Raw genomic sequence first — 18,671 nt, forward strand, 5'->3', positions numbered from 1 at the left:
TGTGTCTGTGGGGAGGGTGAGTGCAGGTCGTGGTCCTAGCCTGTAATGGGAGGCACGAAAAGGACCCCGGAAGACACTGCCTTTGTATAATCCGTTTACTATCCCGAGGTGATTCACGGAGTTTCTGGGGATTCGCGCAGGCTGGCGCTGGGAACCCCCGCGCCGGTGCCCCCTTTCCTCGGTGGTAGAGGCCGGGCGGGGTGGCGCATGCGCGTGGCGGGCTGGCGGCAGGAGGCGGGTGGGTCAAGGTATATCTGTACTACAGAGTCCCTGATAGGGGGTTTCGGGGAGCGCTTGGACCCTGGCTTCTGGGACGCGTCAGGTACGTCTCCGAGTCCGGCGTCGCCGGCCAGCACGGCCTGGGTTCACGTGGGGGCCCGAGCTGGGTGGGACGCCCGGGCCTCGCCTGGAGAGAGGCGTCGGGAGGGCGCGGGGAAGGGGGCGGAGGCCGGGCGACCCCGGGCGGTGGCCGCCCTCCTCTGTGTGTCTCCGCAGTTGTGAATTGGGGCGGTAATTCCTCCCCGTAGGTCGCCGTGAAGGTGATTGCATGAGATCGTGCGTGTGAACGTTTGTTGACAGCTGTTACTTGAGTCCGACAGCCCTGGGGGCCGTGCACCTGCGTAACATGGCTAGCTCTGAACTCCTTGGGGGACACGTATACTTTTGAGAATCCGATGAAAGCCAAAGGTTCCTCTCTTGTTTTCTTAGAATTAAAGTAAGATAATATATTTCATGGCCTGTTGCAAACAGAAAACCTTTACACAATGATTAGTGATCAGTATCTGTGGATTGGGGAGGCCCCACTTACTTGATCCTCTTCCCAGGGTCGTTGTGAGGATCAAGTGCACAGCTTCTTATAAACACTAAAACACTATAACATCTTGTGAGCCAGGCACTATTATTATTCCTCATTGCAAAGAAAGAAGCCGAAGCCCAAGGAGGATAAATGCTGGGGTCGCACTGTGGGTGAGCAGCAGAGTGATCATTGGAAGCCAGGTGCTCCCCCTTCACTTCCTTTGTGCCGAGCACGCTCGCCCCCCGGAGTTTCACTAGAAAGAAGGTCGCCATCGGCCAAGGGAACAGTTTGTACCTCAAGTGCACGCGGATGCCCCAGAATCCCAGGATCTCAGCCGAGCTGTTTGTGGATTATTAGATCTGACTTAAAAGGTAGCTAATCCAGACCCTTCCTCATCTGTAATATATAGATGACAGTTCCCAGCTGTAGTGTTATGAGAATTAGTGCGGTCATGAGTGAAGTACCCCAGTTAAAGCCCGAGAAGTAAAGCTGGACCAAGGTCTAGCAAGCAACTGAGGGGCAGAGTCAGGCCCGAAACCTGGTTGTGTCCAGCCCATGTGCTCAGGCCCAGTGCAATTAGCGTCAGTGGGGACTTGGCTTATTTCTCCTTCTTCAAATGTCTCTAGGTGCTATGAGTGCTGGGGGCTGCTTTTTTTTTTTTTTTTGAGATGGAGTCTCGCTTTGTCGCCCAGGCTGGAGTGCAGTGGCGCAATCTCGGTTCACTGCAAGCTCCGCCTCCCGGGTTCACGCTATTCTCCTGCCTCAGCCTCCCGAGTAGCTGGGACTACAGGCACCCGCTACCGCACCCGGCTAATTTTTTGTATTTTTAGTAGAGACGGGGTTTCACCGTGTTAGCCAGGATGGTCTCAATCTCCTGACCTCGTGATCCGCCGGTCTCGGCCTCCCAAAGTGTTGGGATTACAGGCGTGAGCCACCGCACCCGGTGGCGGGGGGCTGCTTTTTAACTGTGTTTTGTTTATTTTGTTCATAATACATGAATATATTCTCATTGTAATAATTCATTAAATCTCGAGTATATTTAATATAATTTTATATTGTACCATATGAAATTGTCACAATTTGACCTTTTTTTGATCTATAAAATGACAATTTCATTCAAGCCAGTCATCCTATTCCCTTTTTCAGGTTTAACCACTATGAGCAATTTGGTGTATCCTTCTAGATCTTTCTTTCTTTTTTTTTTCCTTTGAGATGGGGTCTTGCTCTGTCACCCAGGCTAGAGAGCAGTGGCGCGATCTTGGTTTACTGCAACCTCCACCTCCTTGGTTCAAGCGATTCTCCTGCCTCAGCCTTTCAAGTAGTTGGGATTACAGGTGCGAGCCACCGCGCCCAGCTTAGGCCTACAATTTTATTATAATAATGTGCCACAAATTATTTGGCTACACTCAAATTGTTTGGATTGTTTCTTATTTTTTACTGTTATCAACAATAGAGAACACTGGGTGTGAGCATGTCCAAGTCTTTCTAGAGTGTAATATTTTAGAAGTAGATTTGCTGTCCAAAAAGTGTACACATTTACAATTTTGCCAAGTTTTATTTGAGTGACCTTGAAAGAATTATAGCATCTTCTGATTCTACCAGTAATAACAGTGTCTTTTTCTTCACATCCTCATCAACCATGGGTATTATTCATCTTTTTAATTTTTGCCAATATGATGAATGAAAATGCATCTTTAGGCCGGGCGCGGTGGCTCAAGCCTGTAATCCCAGCACTTTGGGAGGCCGAGACGGGCGGATCACGAGGTCAGGAGATCGAGACCATCCTGGCTAATATGGTGAAACCCCGTCTCTACTAAAAATACAAAAAACTAGCCGGGCGAGGTGGTGGGCGCCTGTAGTCCCAGCTACTCGGGAGGCTGAGGCAATGGCGTAAACCCGGGAGGCGGAGCTTGCAGTGAGCTGAGATCCGGCCACTGCACTCCAGCCTGGGCGACAAAGCGAGACTCCGTCTCAAAAAAAAAAAAAAGAAAAGAAAATGCATCTTTATAACGAATTTTTTTTTTTTTTTTTTTTTTTGAGACAGAGTCTCGCTCTGTCACCCAGGCTGGAGTGCAGTGGCCGGATCTCAGCTCACTACAAGCTCTGCCTCCCAGGTTTTACGCCACTCTCCTGCCTCAGCCTCCCAAATAGCTGGGACTACAGGCGCCCGCCACCTCGCCCGGCTAGTTTTTTGTATTTTTAGTAGAGACGGGGTTTCACCGTGTTAGCTAGGCTGGTCTCGATCTCCTGACCTCGTGATCCGCCCGTCTCGGCCTCCCAAAGTGCTGGGATTACAGGCTTGAGCCACCGTGCCAGGCCCGAATTTTTTTTTTGAGATGGAGTCTCACTCTGTCACCCAAGCTGGAGTGCAGTGTCATAATCTCAGCTCACTGCAACCTCTGGCTCCTGGGTGCAAGCAATCCTCCCACCTCTGCCTCCTGAGTAGTCCCTCCCGTGTGCCTCCACAGGCGCACACCACCACGCCCAGCTAATTTTTTGTATCTTTGGTAGAGACAGGGTTTTGTTTGCCATGTTGCCCAGGATGGTCTTGAACTCCTGGACTCAAGTGATCTGCCTGCTTCTGCCTCCCAAAGTGCTAGGATTTATAGGCATGAGCCACCATACCCAGCCTGGGGTAGGCAAACATTTTAAAAATAGAATACGAACACTAATCATTAAGAAATAATAGTAAATTGGGCTGGGCGCAGTGGCTCACGCCTGTAATCCCAGCACTTTGGGAAGCCGAGATGGGTGGATCACGAGGTCAGGAATTCAAGACCAGCCTGGGCCGGGCGCGGTGGCTCAAGCCTGTAATCCCAGCACTTTGGGAGGCCGAGGCAGGTGGATCACGAGGTCAGGAGATCGAGACTATCCTGGCTAACATGGTGAAACCCCGTCTCTACTAAAAATACAAAAAACTAGCCGGGCGTGGTGGCGGGCGCCTGTAGTTCCAGCTACTTGGGAGGCTGAGGCGGGAGAATGGCGTGAACCCGGGAGGCGGAGCTTGCAGTGAGCCGAGATCACGCCACTGCACTCCAGCCTGGGAGACACAGCGAGACTCCGTCTCAAAAAAAAAAAAAAAAAAAAAAAAAAAGACCAGCCTGGCCAACATGGCGAAACCCATCTCTACTAAAAGTACAAAAATTAGTTGGGTGTGGTGGCAGGTACCTGTAATTCCAGCCACTCGGGAGGCTGAGGTAGAATTGCTTGAACCAGGAGGCAGAGGTTGCAGTCAGCTGAGATCACGTCATTGCCCTCCAGTCTGGGCGACAGAGTGAGACTTGATCTCAAAATAAATAAATAAATAAATAATTGGATTTCATTATAATTAAGAATTTCTGGCTGGGTGCTGTGACTCACACCTGTAATCCCAGCACTGTAGGAGGCCGAGGTGGGTCAATCAGGAGGTCAAGAGATTGAGACCATCCTGGCCAACATGGTGAAACCCCGTCTCTACTAAAAATACAAAAATTAGCTGGGCGTGGTGGTGCGTGCCTGTAGTCCTAGCTACCCGGGAGGCTGAAGCAGGAGAATCGCTTGAACCCAGGAGGTGGAGGTTGCACTGAGTGGAGATCATGCCACTGCACCCCAGCCTGGTGACAGAGCGATACTCCATTTCAAAAAAAAAAAAAAAAAAAGGAACGTCTTTGATCAAAAGAAACCCATAAGAAAGCAAAAAAAGCAAGAAGAGGCTGGGCGTGGTGGCTCACGCCTGTAATTCCAGTACTTTGGGAGGCTGAGGCCGGTGGATCACCTGAGGTCGGGAGTTCGAGATCAGCCTGACCAACATAGAGAAACCCCGTCTCTACTGAAAATACAAAAATTAGGCCGGCGTGGTGGCGCATGCCTGTAATCCCAGCTACTCGGGAGGCTGAGGCAAGAGAATCACTTGAACCTGGGAGGTGGAGGTTGCGGTGTGCCGAAATGGCGCCATTGCACTTCAGCCTGGGCCACAAGAGCGAAACTCTGTCTCCAAAAAAATAAAAAAAGCAAAAAGAGGTCGGGTGCAGTGACTCATGACTGTAATCCCAGCACTTTGGGAGGCCGAGGCGGGTGGATCACTTGAGGTCAGGAGTTCGAGACCAGCCTGGCCAACATGGCAAAACCCCATCTCTACTAAAAACACAAAAATTAGCCGGGTTTAGTGGCAGGCGCGTGTAATCCCAGCTACTTGGGAGGTTGAGACAGGACAATCTCTTGAACCTGGGAGGCAGAAGTTGCAGTGAGCCAAGATAGCACCACTGCACTCCAGCCTGGGTGACAGAGCGAGACTCTCTTTCAAAAAAAAAAAAAAAGAAGAACGCAAAAAGAAAAAAGTGGGAGAAGGTATTTTCAGTGCTGTACATGTATACAGTAATGAAACCTGTATCCAGCATATATAAATACCCTTACAAACCCTTACAAAATGAACATGATAGACAGCTCAATTTTTTAAAAAATGGCAAAAGAGGACTGGGTGTGGTGGCTCATGCTTATAATCCCAGCACTTTGGGAGGCTGTGGTGGGCGGATCACTTGAGGTCAGGAGTTCGAGACCAGCCTGGCCAACACAGCGAAACCCTGTCTCTGTTAAAAATACAAAAATTAGCTGGGCATGGTGGTGTGTTCCTGTAATCCCAGTTACTTGGGAGGCTGAGGCAGGAGAATCACTTGAACCTGGGAGGCAGAGGTTGCAGTGAGCCGAGATCGTGCTACTGCACTCCAGTCCGTTGACAGAGGGAGACTCCATCTCCAAAAAAAAAAAAAAAAAAAAAGGTAAAAGACGTAAACAAGCATGTCACAAAAAAATCCATATTGTCCAAGGAGTATGTTAAATGATGCTCAACTTAGTTATTTGGAAAAAGCAAATTAAACAATGCAACACCAGTACATACCTGCCAGAATGGATAAGATGAAAAAGACAGAAAGTGCCAGATATTGACAAGGCTGACTTGCAAACTGCAGATAGGAGTCTAAATTGGTACAATGACTTTGGAAGACCATTTGGCAGTATCTGTTAAAGCTAAATATATGAATGCTCTATGATTCTACAGTTCTAACCCTAAGTGTGAAACCAGAAAAGTGTACATATGCATGTAGATATACATGCGCAAGCCTCATGTTCTTATGTTCTTAGCAGCACTTCTTTTTTTTTTTTTTTTTTTTTGAGACAGGGTCTTGCTCTGTTGCCCAGAGTGGAGTGTGCAGTGGTGATCATAGGTCACTGCAGCCTCCATCCCCTGGGCTCAAGCAATCCTTCCACCTCAGCCTCCTGAGTAGCTAGGACTACAAGGGTACACCACCACGCCTGGTTGGTTTTTCAATTTTTTGTAGAGATGAGGTCTCATTATGTTGCCCAGGCTGGTCTCGAACTCCTGGCATCAAGTGATCCTCCTGTCTTGGCCTCCCAAAGTGCTGGGATTACTGGCATTAGCCACCATGCCTGGCCTAGCAGCACTATTTTTGATGGTCAAAAACTGGAAACAGGCCGGGCGTGATGGTTCACACCTGTGATTCCAGCACGTTGGGAGTCCGAGGCAGGCAGATCACTTGAGCCCAAGAGTTCAAGACCAGACTGGGCAACATGATGAAACTCCCATCTCTGTTAAAAATGCAGAAAATTAGCCAGCATGGTGGTGCATGCCTGTAGTCCCAGCTACCCATGAGGCTGAGGTGGGAGGATCACCTGAGCCTGGGAGGCTGAGGCTACAGTGAACAGAGATGGTACCACAGCACTCCACCTGGGGCACCAGAACGAGACCCTGTCTCAAAACAAAACAAAACAAAACAAAACTGCAAACAGCTCAAGTGTCCATCTTCTGTAGACAAGTAAATTTTGCTGTGTTTATACAATAGAATATTATCCAGCAATGCAAATGAACAAACTATAACTACACACAGCTGCATGGACAAATGTCAGAAACATGACGTTGAGTGTGAGAAGCCAGATGCAAACGAGGACTCACTGTGCAATTCCGTGCATGTACAGTGGCCAGGTGAGGCTTATGGAGTGCTGAAATGCTCTGTATCCCGATCTGGAGGGTGGTTTTAAAAAAATGTTTTGAGCCAGCGTATTGGTTCACACCTGTAATTCCAGCACTTTGGGAGGCCAAGGTGGGCAGATCACTTGAGGTCAGGGGTTTGAGACCAGCCTGGCCAAACATGGTGAAATCCCGTCTCTACTAAAAATACAAAAATTAGCCGGGGGTGGTGGCGCACACCTGTAATCCCAGCTACTTGGGAGGCTGAGGCACAGAGCAAGGCTCTGTCTCAAAAAAAAAATCATAAATAAAAAATAAAATTCTTTTTTTTTTTTTTTTTTGAGACAGAGTCTCGCTCTGTCGCCCAGGCTGGAGTGCAGTGGCGCAATCTCGGCTCACTGCAAGCTCCGCCTCCCGGGTTCACGCCATTCTCCTGCCTCAGCCTCCTGAGTAGCTGGGACTACAGGCGCCCGCCACCGCGCCTGGCTAATTTTTTGTATTTTTTTTTTTAGTAGAAACGGGGTTTCACCGTAGTCTCGATCTCCTGACCTTGTGATCCGCCCGCCTCGGCCTCCCAAAGTGCTGGGATTACAGGCGTGAGCCACCGCGCCCGGCAAAATAAAATTCTTAAAAATTTTTGATTTTAATGTTTTTAGAGACGGGGGTCTCACTGTGTCACTCAGGCTGGTCGTGAACTCTTGGGCTCAAGCAGTCCTCTCACCTTGGCCTCACAAAGTGCTGGGATTTCAGATGTAAACTACCACGCCTGGCCCTGGAGGGTGGTTATACTTGTGTAGTAAAAACTCGTGAAACCTTACACTTATGATTTGTAGTAGACTTTTCTGTATTAATGTTATATATATGTGTATTCTTTTTTTTTTTTGTAGAGACGGATCCTGCTAAGTTGCCCAGGCTGGTCTTGAACTCCTGTGCTCAAGCAATCCTCCTGCCCTGGCCTCCCAAAGTGCTGGGATTACAGGTGTGAGCCACTGAGCCCAGCCTAAATAAAAAGTTTGCTTGTCTCCTCCTTTCCTCCCCAAAAACCAGGGTGTTATCAGTAAATCTACTTAACTAGGCCTAGGTGAATTGCGATAGGTTGCACTATGCTGAAAGCAAATGTACAGGTTGGGGGGGTGTCGTTGTCAGCTCTGCCATGTTGTGGACCTGCCCCCTTTTCAGGACACCTCACCTTACCTTCCATAACAGAACAGGTAACCTGACATACGAGGTGCACTGTTGACAAGTGACACTGGTGACAAGTGAGGGACACTGTTACCAATTCGGAAAGGAAATATAAGCATAGCTTTATTTATTTATTTTTGAGATGGAGTCTCACTCTGTCACCCAGGCTGGAGTGCAGTGGCGTGATCTCGGCTCACTGCAACCTCTGCCTCCCAGGTTCAAGCAATTCTCCTGCCTCAGCCTCCCGACTAGCTGGGATTACAGGCACCCGCCACTATGCCCAGCTAAATTTTTGTATTTTTAGTAGAAGTGGGGTTTCACCATGTTGGCCAGGCTGGTCTCGAACTCCTGACCTCTTGATTTGTCCGCCTCGGCCTCCCAAAGTGCTGGGATTATAGGCATGAGCCACCGCGCCCAGCCATTTCTTTCTTTCTTTATTTTTTTAGAGACAGGGTCTTGCTCTTTGACTCAGGCTGGAGTGCAGTGGCATGATCATAGCTCACTGGAGACTGAAACTCATAGGTTCGAGTGATCCTCCCACTTAAGCCTACTGAATAACTGAGACTACAGGCACACACCACCATGCCCGGCTAATTTTTGTATTTTTTGTAGAGACAGGGTTTTGCCATGTTGGCCACACTGGTCTTAAACTCCTGGGCTCAAGTGAGCTGCCCACCTCAGCCTCCTGAGTCATTGAGACCATGCCAGTGACTCATGTATGCCACCATGCCAGGCTAATTTTTTTTTTTTTTTTTTGAGACATGGTCTCTCACCCTGTAGCCTAGACTGGAGAGCAGCAGTGGATCACAGCTCACTGCAGCCTCAACCTTCCTGGGCTCCAGCGACCCCCCCAGCCTCAGCCTCCCAAGTATTTGGGACTACAGGCATGCGCCACTGTGCCCCACCCAAACATCTCAGCACACTGCGTAGCACAAAGGGAGTGTTCAGCACATGGGAGCTATTACCAGGCGTCTTAATCCATCTCGTGCTGCCATAACAGATTACCACAGACTGGGTAATTTATAAAGAAAAGAAGTTTATTTGGCTCACAGTTCTGGAGACTGGGAAGTCCAAGAGCGTGGTGCAGATATCTGGTGAGGGTCATTCTGTGTAAGGCAGAAGGCTCACATGGTGAGCAAGTGCACGAGACAGATGGCATGGCAGCAGAACTCATCCTTTTACCAGGAGCCCACTCCCGAGAAGACTAACCTACTCCATGACAATGGCATTAATCCATTCATGACAGCAGAGCTCACATGGCCCAGTCACCTGTTATACTGTTAAACAATGGCAATTCAATTTCAACCTGAGTTTTGGTGGGGACATTCAAACCATAGCACCAGGATCATTAGTAGCTACATGATAAAATGTATGTCTTAAAGATTTGAGGACAATGGCGTAAGGTCAATGATCCAGCTGTTTGTACCCCTGACTTTTTCTGATCCTAGGAGAAGGGAGCGTTGGCTTTGCTTTCATCAGGCCAAAGATGCCTTTCTTTGGGAATACGTTCAGTCCGAAGAAGACACCTCCTCGGAAGTCGGCATCTCTCTCCAACCTGCATTCTGTGAGTGTTGGTACTGGGGTCGGCCCGGTGTGCAGCGTGAGTTGAGTTCTGAGCGTGTCTCTGAATGGAAAGTGTGGTCCTCCAGAGGCATCGGTGCAGGAGGGCATCCTTTCCCTCCATATCATTGCTATTGCTGAAAACATTTTTGGGCCGGGCGCGGTGGCTTACGCCTGTAATCCCAGCACTTTGGGAGGCAGAGGCCGGCGGATCACGAGGTCAGGAGATCAAGACCATCCTGGCTAACATGGTGAAACCCCGTCTCTACTAAAAATATAAAAAAATTAGCTGGGCGTGGTGGCGGGCGCCTCTAGTCCCAGCTATTTGGGAGGCTGAGGCAGGAGAATGTCGTGAACCCGGGAGGCGGAGCTTGCAGTGAGCCGAGATTGCGCCACTGCACTCCAGCCTGGGCGACAGAGCGAGACTCCATCTCAAAAAAAAAAAAAAGAAAACATTTTTGAACTCTTGTTTGGGAATGATTGTCAGAGCTTATTTATCCAAGAACCTCAGAAGACAATCTCATTATGATATTTGATCCCAAATATCCAATTTTTTTTTTTTTTGAGATGGAGTCTCACTCTCGCCCCGCAGGCTAGGTGCAGTGGCGCAATCTCGGCTCAATGCAACCCCCACCTCCCAGGTTCAAGAGATTCTCCTTCCTCAGCCTCCTGAGTAGCTAGGATTACAACTGCCCGCCACCATGCCCGGCTCATTTTTGTATTTTTAGTAGAGACAGGGATTCACCATGTTGGCCGGGCTGGTCTCCAACTGCTGACCTCAGGTGATCCACCTGCCTCGGCCTCCCCAAGTGCTAGGATTACAGGCGTGAGCCACCGTGCCCAGCCAGTATTATCGAATTTGACTTCTACTTTATTCTGTGACCTTTTCCTACAGAGCTGGCTGTGCAGACTGGCCATGTCTTCACAGAAGGCGAGCGGGGTTGAACAACAAGGCTGTGGGGGCTGAGCATTCATTCCAGGCTTCAGGTCTCAGAGTCTACTGTCTCCTGTTCCCAGTGAAAATCATGGTGGGGGCAGCCCCGCTATGGCCAGAGCTGGGCATTCTGTGGAGCAGGCCAGGCAGAGGCTTAGGCTCTCAGTTTCTGGTGCCCCTGAGGCTCCCTTTTCTCACTGCCACATGTCAGAAATGCAGATACACCTGGCAGTCCCTCTGGGACATCCTCTGTCCTAACCCCACACAGCGTAAGAGCAACAGCGTGCTTATGTGACGTCTGTTTCTGACCATGACTTGAAGTCGGTCCTCCCCTACATTGTTTTCCACATTCTGACAGGTACTTGTAAGCCTTGGGAGGGAAAAAGGCCTCCACAGCACTCCGTGTGGTCTCTGGTGGATTTTATTAGTTCCCCATTATTATAGGATAACGACCCAGATCTTGGGAGCAGCACAGATGACCCTTGGTGGCCTCACTCCAGCTCTCCTTCCTGCCCTTGCCCTCTGCACACCCTGTGCTGCAGCTGCCCAAGCCCCGTGTGAGCCTCCTCTGTGCACGCTACTCCTTTTGCCTAGAATGTTCTTCTCTATTAATTCAAGAGCTATTGATTGATACCTTTCTGTGTACCAGGCACTCTCCTAAGCACTGGGCATGCAGAAGTGGATGAAGGAGGGGAGAGGGAAAACATCAAATCCCTGCTTTCATGGGGCAGATATTTTAATGGAAGGCTACAGAAAATAAGCTAATTTATATCAGATGGTGATACATGCCAGACAGCAAAACAAAGCATAGGCCTGGGATGGGGTGTGGCTGAACACTGGGGATGGAGCTGTCATTTTCAACAGGGTGGTCAGGAAGGCCTGACTGAGAAAGGGACATTTGAGCACTTACCTGAAGGTCTCCCCCTGTTGAGCAGGGGCAGAGCTGGTTGAGGGCAGAGCTGGTCATTCCCATCCCTGGATACCCAGTACCGAGTCCTGAATCGGGGTGCGTGCTCAGTGAGTTGTAGAAATGAATATACAGGCCAGGCGCGGTGGCTCATGCCTGTGATCCCAGCACTTTAGGAAGCTGAGGTGGGCACATCACTTGAGGTCAGGAGTTCAAGACCAGCCTGGCCGATGTGGTGAAACTCTGACTCTACTTTAAAAAATACAAAAATTAGGCTGGGTGCGGTGACTTACGCCTGTAATCCAGCACTCTGGGAGGCTGAGGTGGGCAGATCACAAGGCCAGGAGTTCGAGACCAGCCTGGCCAATATGGTGCAACCCTGTCTCTACTAAAAAATACAAAAATCAGCTGGGTGTGGTGGCGCACATCTGTAGTCCCAGCTACTGGGGAAGTTGAGGCAGGAGAATCACTTGAACCTGGGAGGCAGTGGTTGCAGTGAGCCAAGACTGCGCCACTGCACTCCAGCCTGGGCGAAAGAGTGAGACTCCGTTTAAAAAAAAATAAAAATAAAAATAATAATAATAGGCCGGGCGCGGTGGCTCAAGCCTGTAATCCCAGCACTTTGGGAGGCCGAGACGGGCGGATCACTAGGTCAGGAGATCGAGACCATCCTGGCGAACACGGTGAAACCCCGTCTCTACTAAAAAAAAAAAATACAAAAAACTAGCCGGGCGAGGCGGCGGGCGCCTGTAGTCCCAGCTACTCGGGAGGCTGAGGCAGGAGAATGGCGTAAACCCGGGGGGCGGAGCTTGCAGTGAGCTGAGATCCGGCCACTGCACTCCAGCCCGGGCGACAGAGCCAGACTCCGTCTCAAAAAAAAAAAAAAAAAAAAAAAAAAAAAAATAATAAATTAGCTGGGTATGGTGGCACATGCCTGTAGTCTCAGCTATTTGGAGGCTGAGATGGGAGGATCACTTGAACTTGGGAGGCAGAGACTGCAGTGAACTGAGATGGCGCCACTGTACTCTAGCCTGGGTGACAGAGCGAAACTCCATCTCAAACAAAAAAAAGAAAGGAAAGAAAAGAAATGAATATATAAATTGTACTCTCGCATGTTAAGAAGCAACTCCTCCTCCTCCTAATTGTTAGAATTTTATGTCTTTTCCACAACATATGTAGCTCCATATTAAGCAAATGAAACTTATTATATTTAAAAAGGATCTTTTACTTAACAATTTATAGTAGGACTGCTTAAACTATTAAATGTCAACTAGGTGTAAAATAATTCAATTTAGGCCGGGCGCAGTGGCTCAAGCCTGTAATCCCAGCACTTTGGAAGGCCGAGACTGGCGGATCACGAGGTCAGGAGATCGAGACCATCCTGGCTAACACGGTGAAACCCCGTCTCTACTAAAAAATACAAAAAACTAGCCGGGCGAGGTGGTGGTCACCTGTAGTCCCAGCTACTCAGGAGGCTGAGGCAGGAGAATGGCGTAAACCCGGGAGGCGGAGCTTGCAGTGAGCTGAGATCCGGCCACTGCACTCCAGCCTGGGCAACAGAGCAAGACTCCATCTCAAAAAAATAATAATAATAATAATAATAATAATTCAATTTATACATTTCAGCATATATAGCTTTTCTAGAAACATCTAATGTATAAAACAGTATATTTTTTATCTCATAATTAAACTTTTGCTGTACATCATTTGATTTTATGGCCTTTAAAAAAATCATTACACGTGCCAGGTAATGATTAGAGAAATGAGTTGTTGGGGTCATATTGTTGGCGGAAGAGGAACTGGGATGAGGGCGTGTTCTGGGCCTGCTGAAGTCGTCACGTAGCATCTCACCCACAGTTGGATCGGTCAGCCCGGGAGGTGGAGCTGGGCTTGGAATATGGATCCCCCACTATGAACCTGGCAGGGCAAAGCCTGAAGTTTGAAAATGGCCAGTGGATAGCAGGTGAGCTGCACTTCCTGCCATTCTGTCAAACAAGATTGTAGGAGGAAGCCCTCCTTTAACTAGTTCTGTCCTTCCTCCAGAGACAGGGGTTAGTGGCGGTGTGGACCGGAGGGAGGTTCAGCGCCTTCGCAGGCGGAACCAGCAGTTGGAGGAAGAGAACAATCTCTTGCGGCTGAAAGTGGACATCCTGTTAGACATGGTGAGGCAGGTGACGGGCAAGAGATGCCTAGCTTCTTCTTTTGGGGAGGCTCCACCTCGAGTCATTTAATCCAACAGATATCTCCTCAATGCCAGTTTGGCCAGGTATGTTGCTTTGTGTCCAAAGACACACTCAAGAAACAAGACACAGTTCCTGCCCTCACAGTGTACAGGCAGGTGAACCGTAAGCATAATTAGAGTGGTGAGGACCCAGGTGAAGTCTGCACAGGATCTGCATAGCACACGAGGGAGAAGTTAATTCTGTCAAGTCAGGAGAGCTTCCCAGAGGAAGGGATATCTGAGCTGAATGTGGAAGGATAATGGCAGGAATGGAGGTTGGATGAAGGCATTCCAGGAAGAGGGGAAGAGCTGGCTCATGGCTTGGAAGTGTCTCATACCAAGTAGGCATTAATCAGTGCCCAGCACAGACCTGCTGAGGGGCTCACACTGCATTAGCGTTGGTTTCTTGTGACTGTTAAAAATCCAGCAACCCACTGGGCCTAGAGGAGCCTGTGAAGGTTCAGAGGCAGGAGAGCACGCACTGTAGTGGTGAAGAGCACACACTCTGGAGCAAAATGGCCTGGGTTCCTCGCCCAGCTCTGCTGCTGACTGACTGCTCTGTGACTTAATTTCTTCAGCAATAAATGGCATAATAGCTAATTGTGGTGGTACACCCCTGTAGTCCCAGCTACTCAGGAGACTAAGACAGGAGGATGGCTTAACCTCAGGAGTTTGAGACCAGCTTTGGCAACAAAGTAAGACCCTTTTTTTTAAAAAAAAAAAAAAAAAAAAAAAAGAACTAGGCTGGGCATGATGGCTCACACCTGTAATCCTAGCATTTTGGGAGGCCGAGGTGGATGGGTCACAAGGTCAGTAGTTCAAAACCAGCTTGACCAACATGGTGAAACTCTGTCTCTACTAAAAATACAAAAATTAGCCGAGTGTGGTGGCATGCACCAGTAATCCCAGCTACTCAGGAAGCTGAGGCAGGAGAATTGCTTGAACCCAGGAGGCAGAGGTTGCAGTGGGCTGAGATTGTGCCATTGCACTCCAGCCTGGGTGACAGAGTGAGACTCCGTCTCGGGAAAAAAAAAAAAAAAGAAAAAGACTGACATTTTAGGCTGGATGGTTTTTTATTTTTATTTACCTATTTATTTATTTAAGACAGAGTCTTGCTCTGTAGCCTGGGCTGGAGTGCAGTGGCGTGATCTCTGCACACTGAAACCTCTGCCTCCTGGGTTCAAGTGATTCTCCTGCCTCAACCTCCCGATGAGCACTCGCCACCATGCCCGGCTAACTTTTGCATTTTTAGTAGAGATGGGGTTTCACCATGTTGGCCAGGTTGGTCTCCAACTCCTGACCTCAGGTGATCTCCCTGTCTCAGCCTCCCAAAGTGCTGAGACTACAGGCGTGAGCCACCGCGCCCAGTCTGGATGTTTTTTTAAAAAATGAGCATAATCTAGTATCTACCTTACAGTGAGTTAGTACAAGCAAAGCACCCAGCCTGGCCGACAGAGTGAGACCCTGTCTCAAAAAACAAACCAAAAAACAAAAACAAAAAAACCCTAAGGAGAGTGGCGTTCTTTTTCCAGCATTTTCTCCCCTAATCCCCCTTATGGGAGCTACAGCTTAGAATCAATTTAAACTGTAATCCCTTAGCCTTAGAATCACCAGTATCTGCCTTTGACATCCTCTGAGACCTGCTGTCCTTCGTGCAGGGAGTGCCATGCCCTCGTGGGTGACAGCGTGCTGACAGAGTGGACTGTGAATATTCTTCAAGGACTTGTGGTCCTGGGCCATCCGGGTTTGCATTCTACCCCGTTTCAGAGGGTTTCCCACCATGGAGGCCAGCAGTGCCAGAGAAGTGCCAGGGGGCCTTTCCTTCACGTGTAGGGCCGGCCTTGCCAACATGAAACATCTAGAAATGTGCTGCTTACTAACAGCTGCTGCTTTACTTTCAGCTTTCGGAGTCCACTGCCGAATCCCACTTAATGGAGAAGGAACTGGATGAACTGAGGATTAGCCGGAAGAGAAAATGAACACCCCAGAGACATTTATTGGGGAGTAGGATGTAGCTAAGTGCTTTTTTTTTTTTTTTGCCCAGACTAGTGGATTCGGTCCTGGGAGAGAGTATCATATAATGGGACCCACAGGCACTGGCACCCTTGGGTTGGCAATAGAAGGTGACATGGAATGGAGAAAACCAAGATTCCAGATGGGGACAGTAACTAGAAGGTGCTTCAGATGCACTGCCTGCGGATGCCAGTCTGAAAACCAGACCGCATGGAGGCCTGAGGCTGCTGATGAGCCTTTGGGTGCTCTCCACACACAAGATTGCAAACATACATGTCCCAGAATAGCTCTGTTGGGCCCTGTTGGGAGAAGTGGCTGGAGTTCATTCTCTCACCCCCTTACATTGGGGTTTGGGGTTTGGCAGCAGTTCTGCAGAGCTCCGTGTTGGGGGTCATGGATGAGTGGCTCTCTCGGCTCTTAAAGGCAGGCCTCTCTCCTTGCCTTTAAAGAATCCTCCTTCCTCACACCTGGCCTCCTCTGGCTTCAGCTTCTCAGCAGCAAGCACCAGCCTTCCACAGCAACACTATATTTTTATGCTACTTTCCTGTTTGCACTACTATTTTTATTAAATGATGTTAAATAATCTCTCTGTGACCAAAGTGACTAAAAAGAGAACCATGAGTTCCTCAAGAAGTAAATGGAGCTGGCCAGGCATGGTGGCTCACACCTGTAATCCCAGCACTTTGGGAGGCTGAGGTGGGCAGATCACCTGAGGTCAGGAGTTCGAGACCAGCCTGGCCAATAGAGTGAAACCCTGTCTCTACTAAAAATACAAAAATTAGCCAGGCATGGTGGTGGACACCTGTAGTCCCAGCTACTTGGGAGGCTGAGACAGGAGAATTGCTTGAACCCAGGAGGCAGAAGTTGCAGTGAGCTGAGATCACACCACTGTACTCCAGCCTGGGCGACACAGCAAGACTCCGTCTCCACCAAAAAAAAAAAAAAAAAAAAAAAGGAGCCTAGCCAGGTGTGGTGGCACACACCTGTAATCCTAGCACTAGCACTTTGGGAGGCTGAGGCAGGCTGATTGCTTGAGCTCAGGAGTTCAAGACCAGCCTGGCAATAGCGAAACAAAATACAAAAAAAATTTTAGCTGGGCGTGGTGGTGCACACCTGTATTCTCAGCCTCTCAGGAGGCTGAGATGGCAGGGTTGCTTTGAGCCCAGGGAGGTTGAGGCTGAGGTGAGCTGTGATTGCTCCATTGCACCCCAGTCTGGGTGACAGAGCAAGACCCTGTCTCAAAAAAAAAAGTAACTGGAGTCTGGAGTCTAAGCTTCTGTTGTTCCATCAAAAGACAGAATTGTCCAGGCATGGTGGCTCACGCCTGTAATCCTAGCATTTTGGGAGGCTGAGGCAGGTGGATCGTCTGAGGTCAGGAGTTTGAGACCAGCCTGGCCAACATGGCAAAACCCCGTCTCTACTAAAAATACAAAAGAAAATTAGCTGGGCATGGTGGCACATGCCTGTAGTCCCAGCTACTTGGGAGGCTGAGGCAGGAGAATCGCTTGAACCCAGCAGGCGGAGGTTGCAGTGAGTTGAAATCACGCCACTGCACTCCAGCCTGGGTGACAGAGCAAGACTCCGTCTCAAAAAAAAAAAGACAATGTTTAGCGTGTGGGGAAATGTCACCCTTGCAGGAGAGCATTCCAGCTTTCCTGGGCATTGGCAGAGGCTGATGCCAAACAGAAACAATCTCTGCTCAAATTCGCCTGCCCTCCTGCTTCATGGTGTTGGGACTGGCCAGGACCTGGCAGAACCTAGTGGTTGGTGTGAGAATTTGTGCTTTAGGCAGTATGAGCTGGATTTTTCTGGCAGGAGGAGGGAATCCAGCTCCTGAAGTAAAGCCAGAAGGAACTGAGGGGGTGGGGACGTGGTGCCCAGGACTTTAGGGACAGGCTACCATGGCTAGCCACTGCTGAATGCCTGGCACATGCCTGGCACCAGGCTCCCTTTGCCCTCACTGTCTCATTTCCCCTTCAGCTCAGCCCTATGGCAGGGGCTGTCAGCACATCCATCTGCAGAGACGGAAACTCTGGGAGGTTCACACACTGATCTAGGATCACACAGTGGAAGTGTTGGAGCCTGATTCACACAGCCTGCAGTGAAAGAGAGGAGCTGGGGGCGGCAGTGAAAGAAAGGGAGCTGCTGTCTGCAGCCCATCCTTATGGCCAGCAAAGCACTCTATCGGGGGGACGGATCGAAGGGCAGATTTTTAGCTCCAACCCATAACCTTACTTTCTGATACAGGAAAGAATGTTTAATACAGAAGAAATTGGAAAAGGATCCACATACACGCAAGGTGCAAATCTTCAGGTGCCAGTTTGCTTATGCCTCGGCTGGTATCAATGGGGACCCTTTATTAAGTACTCCCGATGCCGGACACCCCCCGATGCCGGACACCCGATGCCGGACACCCACCGATGATGGACACCCCCCGATGCCGGACACCCCCCAATGATGGACACCCCCCGATGCTGGACACCTCACTCACATGACCCTTTTTCAAGTTTGTATCCCCATCGCCATTTTTTAGATGAAGAAACCAACCCAGCACGGTGACACGGTGGAAGGGGTGTGGCCAGGACTGAAACCTTGGGCATCATGTTGGCATATTCAGTTGTCACAATGGTGTGGATTCCCCCACGACCAGCACCATTAGGACCTTTGGGGGTTGCAGCCAGGGACCCTAAACATCCTGTGGTAGGAGGGCCAGTTCTGCAGTGAAGAAGGAATTTCTTTTGAGTGAGCAGGGAAGCAAAAGCCATTGTTATGAGCAGATAAATGCTATGATCCAACCGTGCTTTTAAAAGGCGCTGGGCGTGGTGACCCATACCTGTAATCCCAGCACTGTGAGAAGCTGAGGTGGGTAGACTGCTTGAGCTTAAGAGTTTGAGACCATCCTGGGCAAAACGGTGAAACCCCATCTCTACTAAAAATACAAAAAGGTTAACTGGGTGTGGTGGCGTGCACCTGTGGTCCCAGCTACTTGGGAGACAGCGGTGGGAGGACTGCTTGAGTCCAGGAGGCAGAGATTGCAGTGAGGTGAGATCGTGCCATTGCACTCCAGCCTGCTGACAGAGTCAGACCCCATATCAATCA

At 49.5% G+C, this 18,671-nt stretch overlaps 1 protein-coding gene across 4 annotated transcripts; it reads left to right on the top strand.

Moving 5' to 3' along the window:
• Window positions 1-188: 188 nt before the first annotated feature.
• Window positions 189-17,883, top strand: LOC105464443 (chibby 1, beta catenin antagonist). Of its 4 annotated transcripts, none has more exons than XM_071080602.1 (7): window positions 193-322; window positions 528-715; window positions 893-1,167; window positions 9,386-9,501; window positions 13,196-13,301; window positions 13,382-13,500; window positions 15,461-17,883. In XM_071080602.1, exons 2-7 carry the CDS (start codon window positions 675-677, stop codon window positions 15,536-15,538), a joined length of 735 nt encoding a protein of 244 aa, XP_070936703.1. In that variant the 5' UTR covers window positions 193-322; window positions 528-674; the 3' UTR covers window positions 15,539-17,883. The 4 variants fall into 4 exon arrangements, with proteins under 4 accessions (XP_011710661.2, XP_070936703.1, XP_011710660.1 ...); XM_011712358.2 differs by lacking the exon at window positions 893-1,167 and adding an exon at window positions 6,631-6,770; XM_011712360.2 differs by lacking the exons at window positions 528-715; window positions 893-1,167 and adding an exon at window positions 6,631-6,770 and having other exon boundaries at window positions 208-322.
• Window positions 17,884-18,671: the final 788 nt, after the last annotated feature.

Source organism: Macaca nemestrina, chromosome 15 (genome assembly GCF_043159975.1).
Source record: "Macaca nemestrina isolate mMacNem1 chromosome 15, mMacNem.hap1, whole genome shotgun sequence".
Classification (NCBI taxonomy): domain Eukaryota; kingdom Metazoa; phylum Chordata; class Mammalia; order Primates; family Cercopithecidae; genus Macaca; species Macaca nemestrina.

Coding starts and splice junctions, on each gene's coding strand:
- LOC105464443 (XM_071080602.1), top strand. CDS start 675: ATGAAAGCCAAAGGTTCCTCTCTTGTTTTCTTAGAATTAAA. Junction 1,168..9,385: donor TATTAGATCTGACTTAAAAG/GTAGCTAATCCA, acceptor TTCTGATCCTAG/GAGAAGGGAGCGTTGGCTTT. Junction 13,302..13,381: donor AAATGGCCAGTGGATAGCAG/GTGAGCTGCACT, acceptor TCCTTCCTCCAG/AGACAGGGGTTAGTGGCGGT.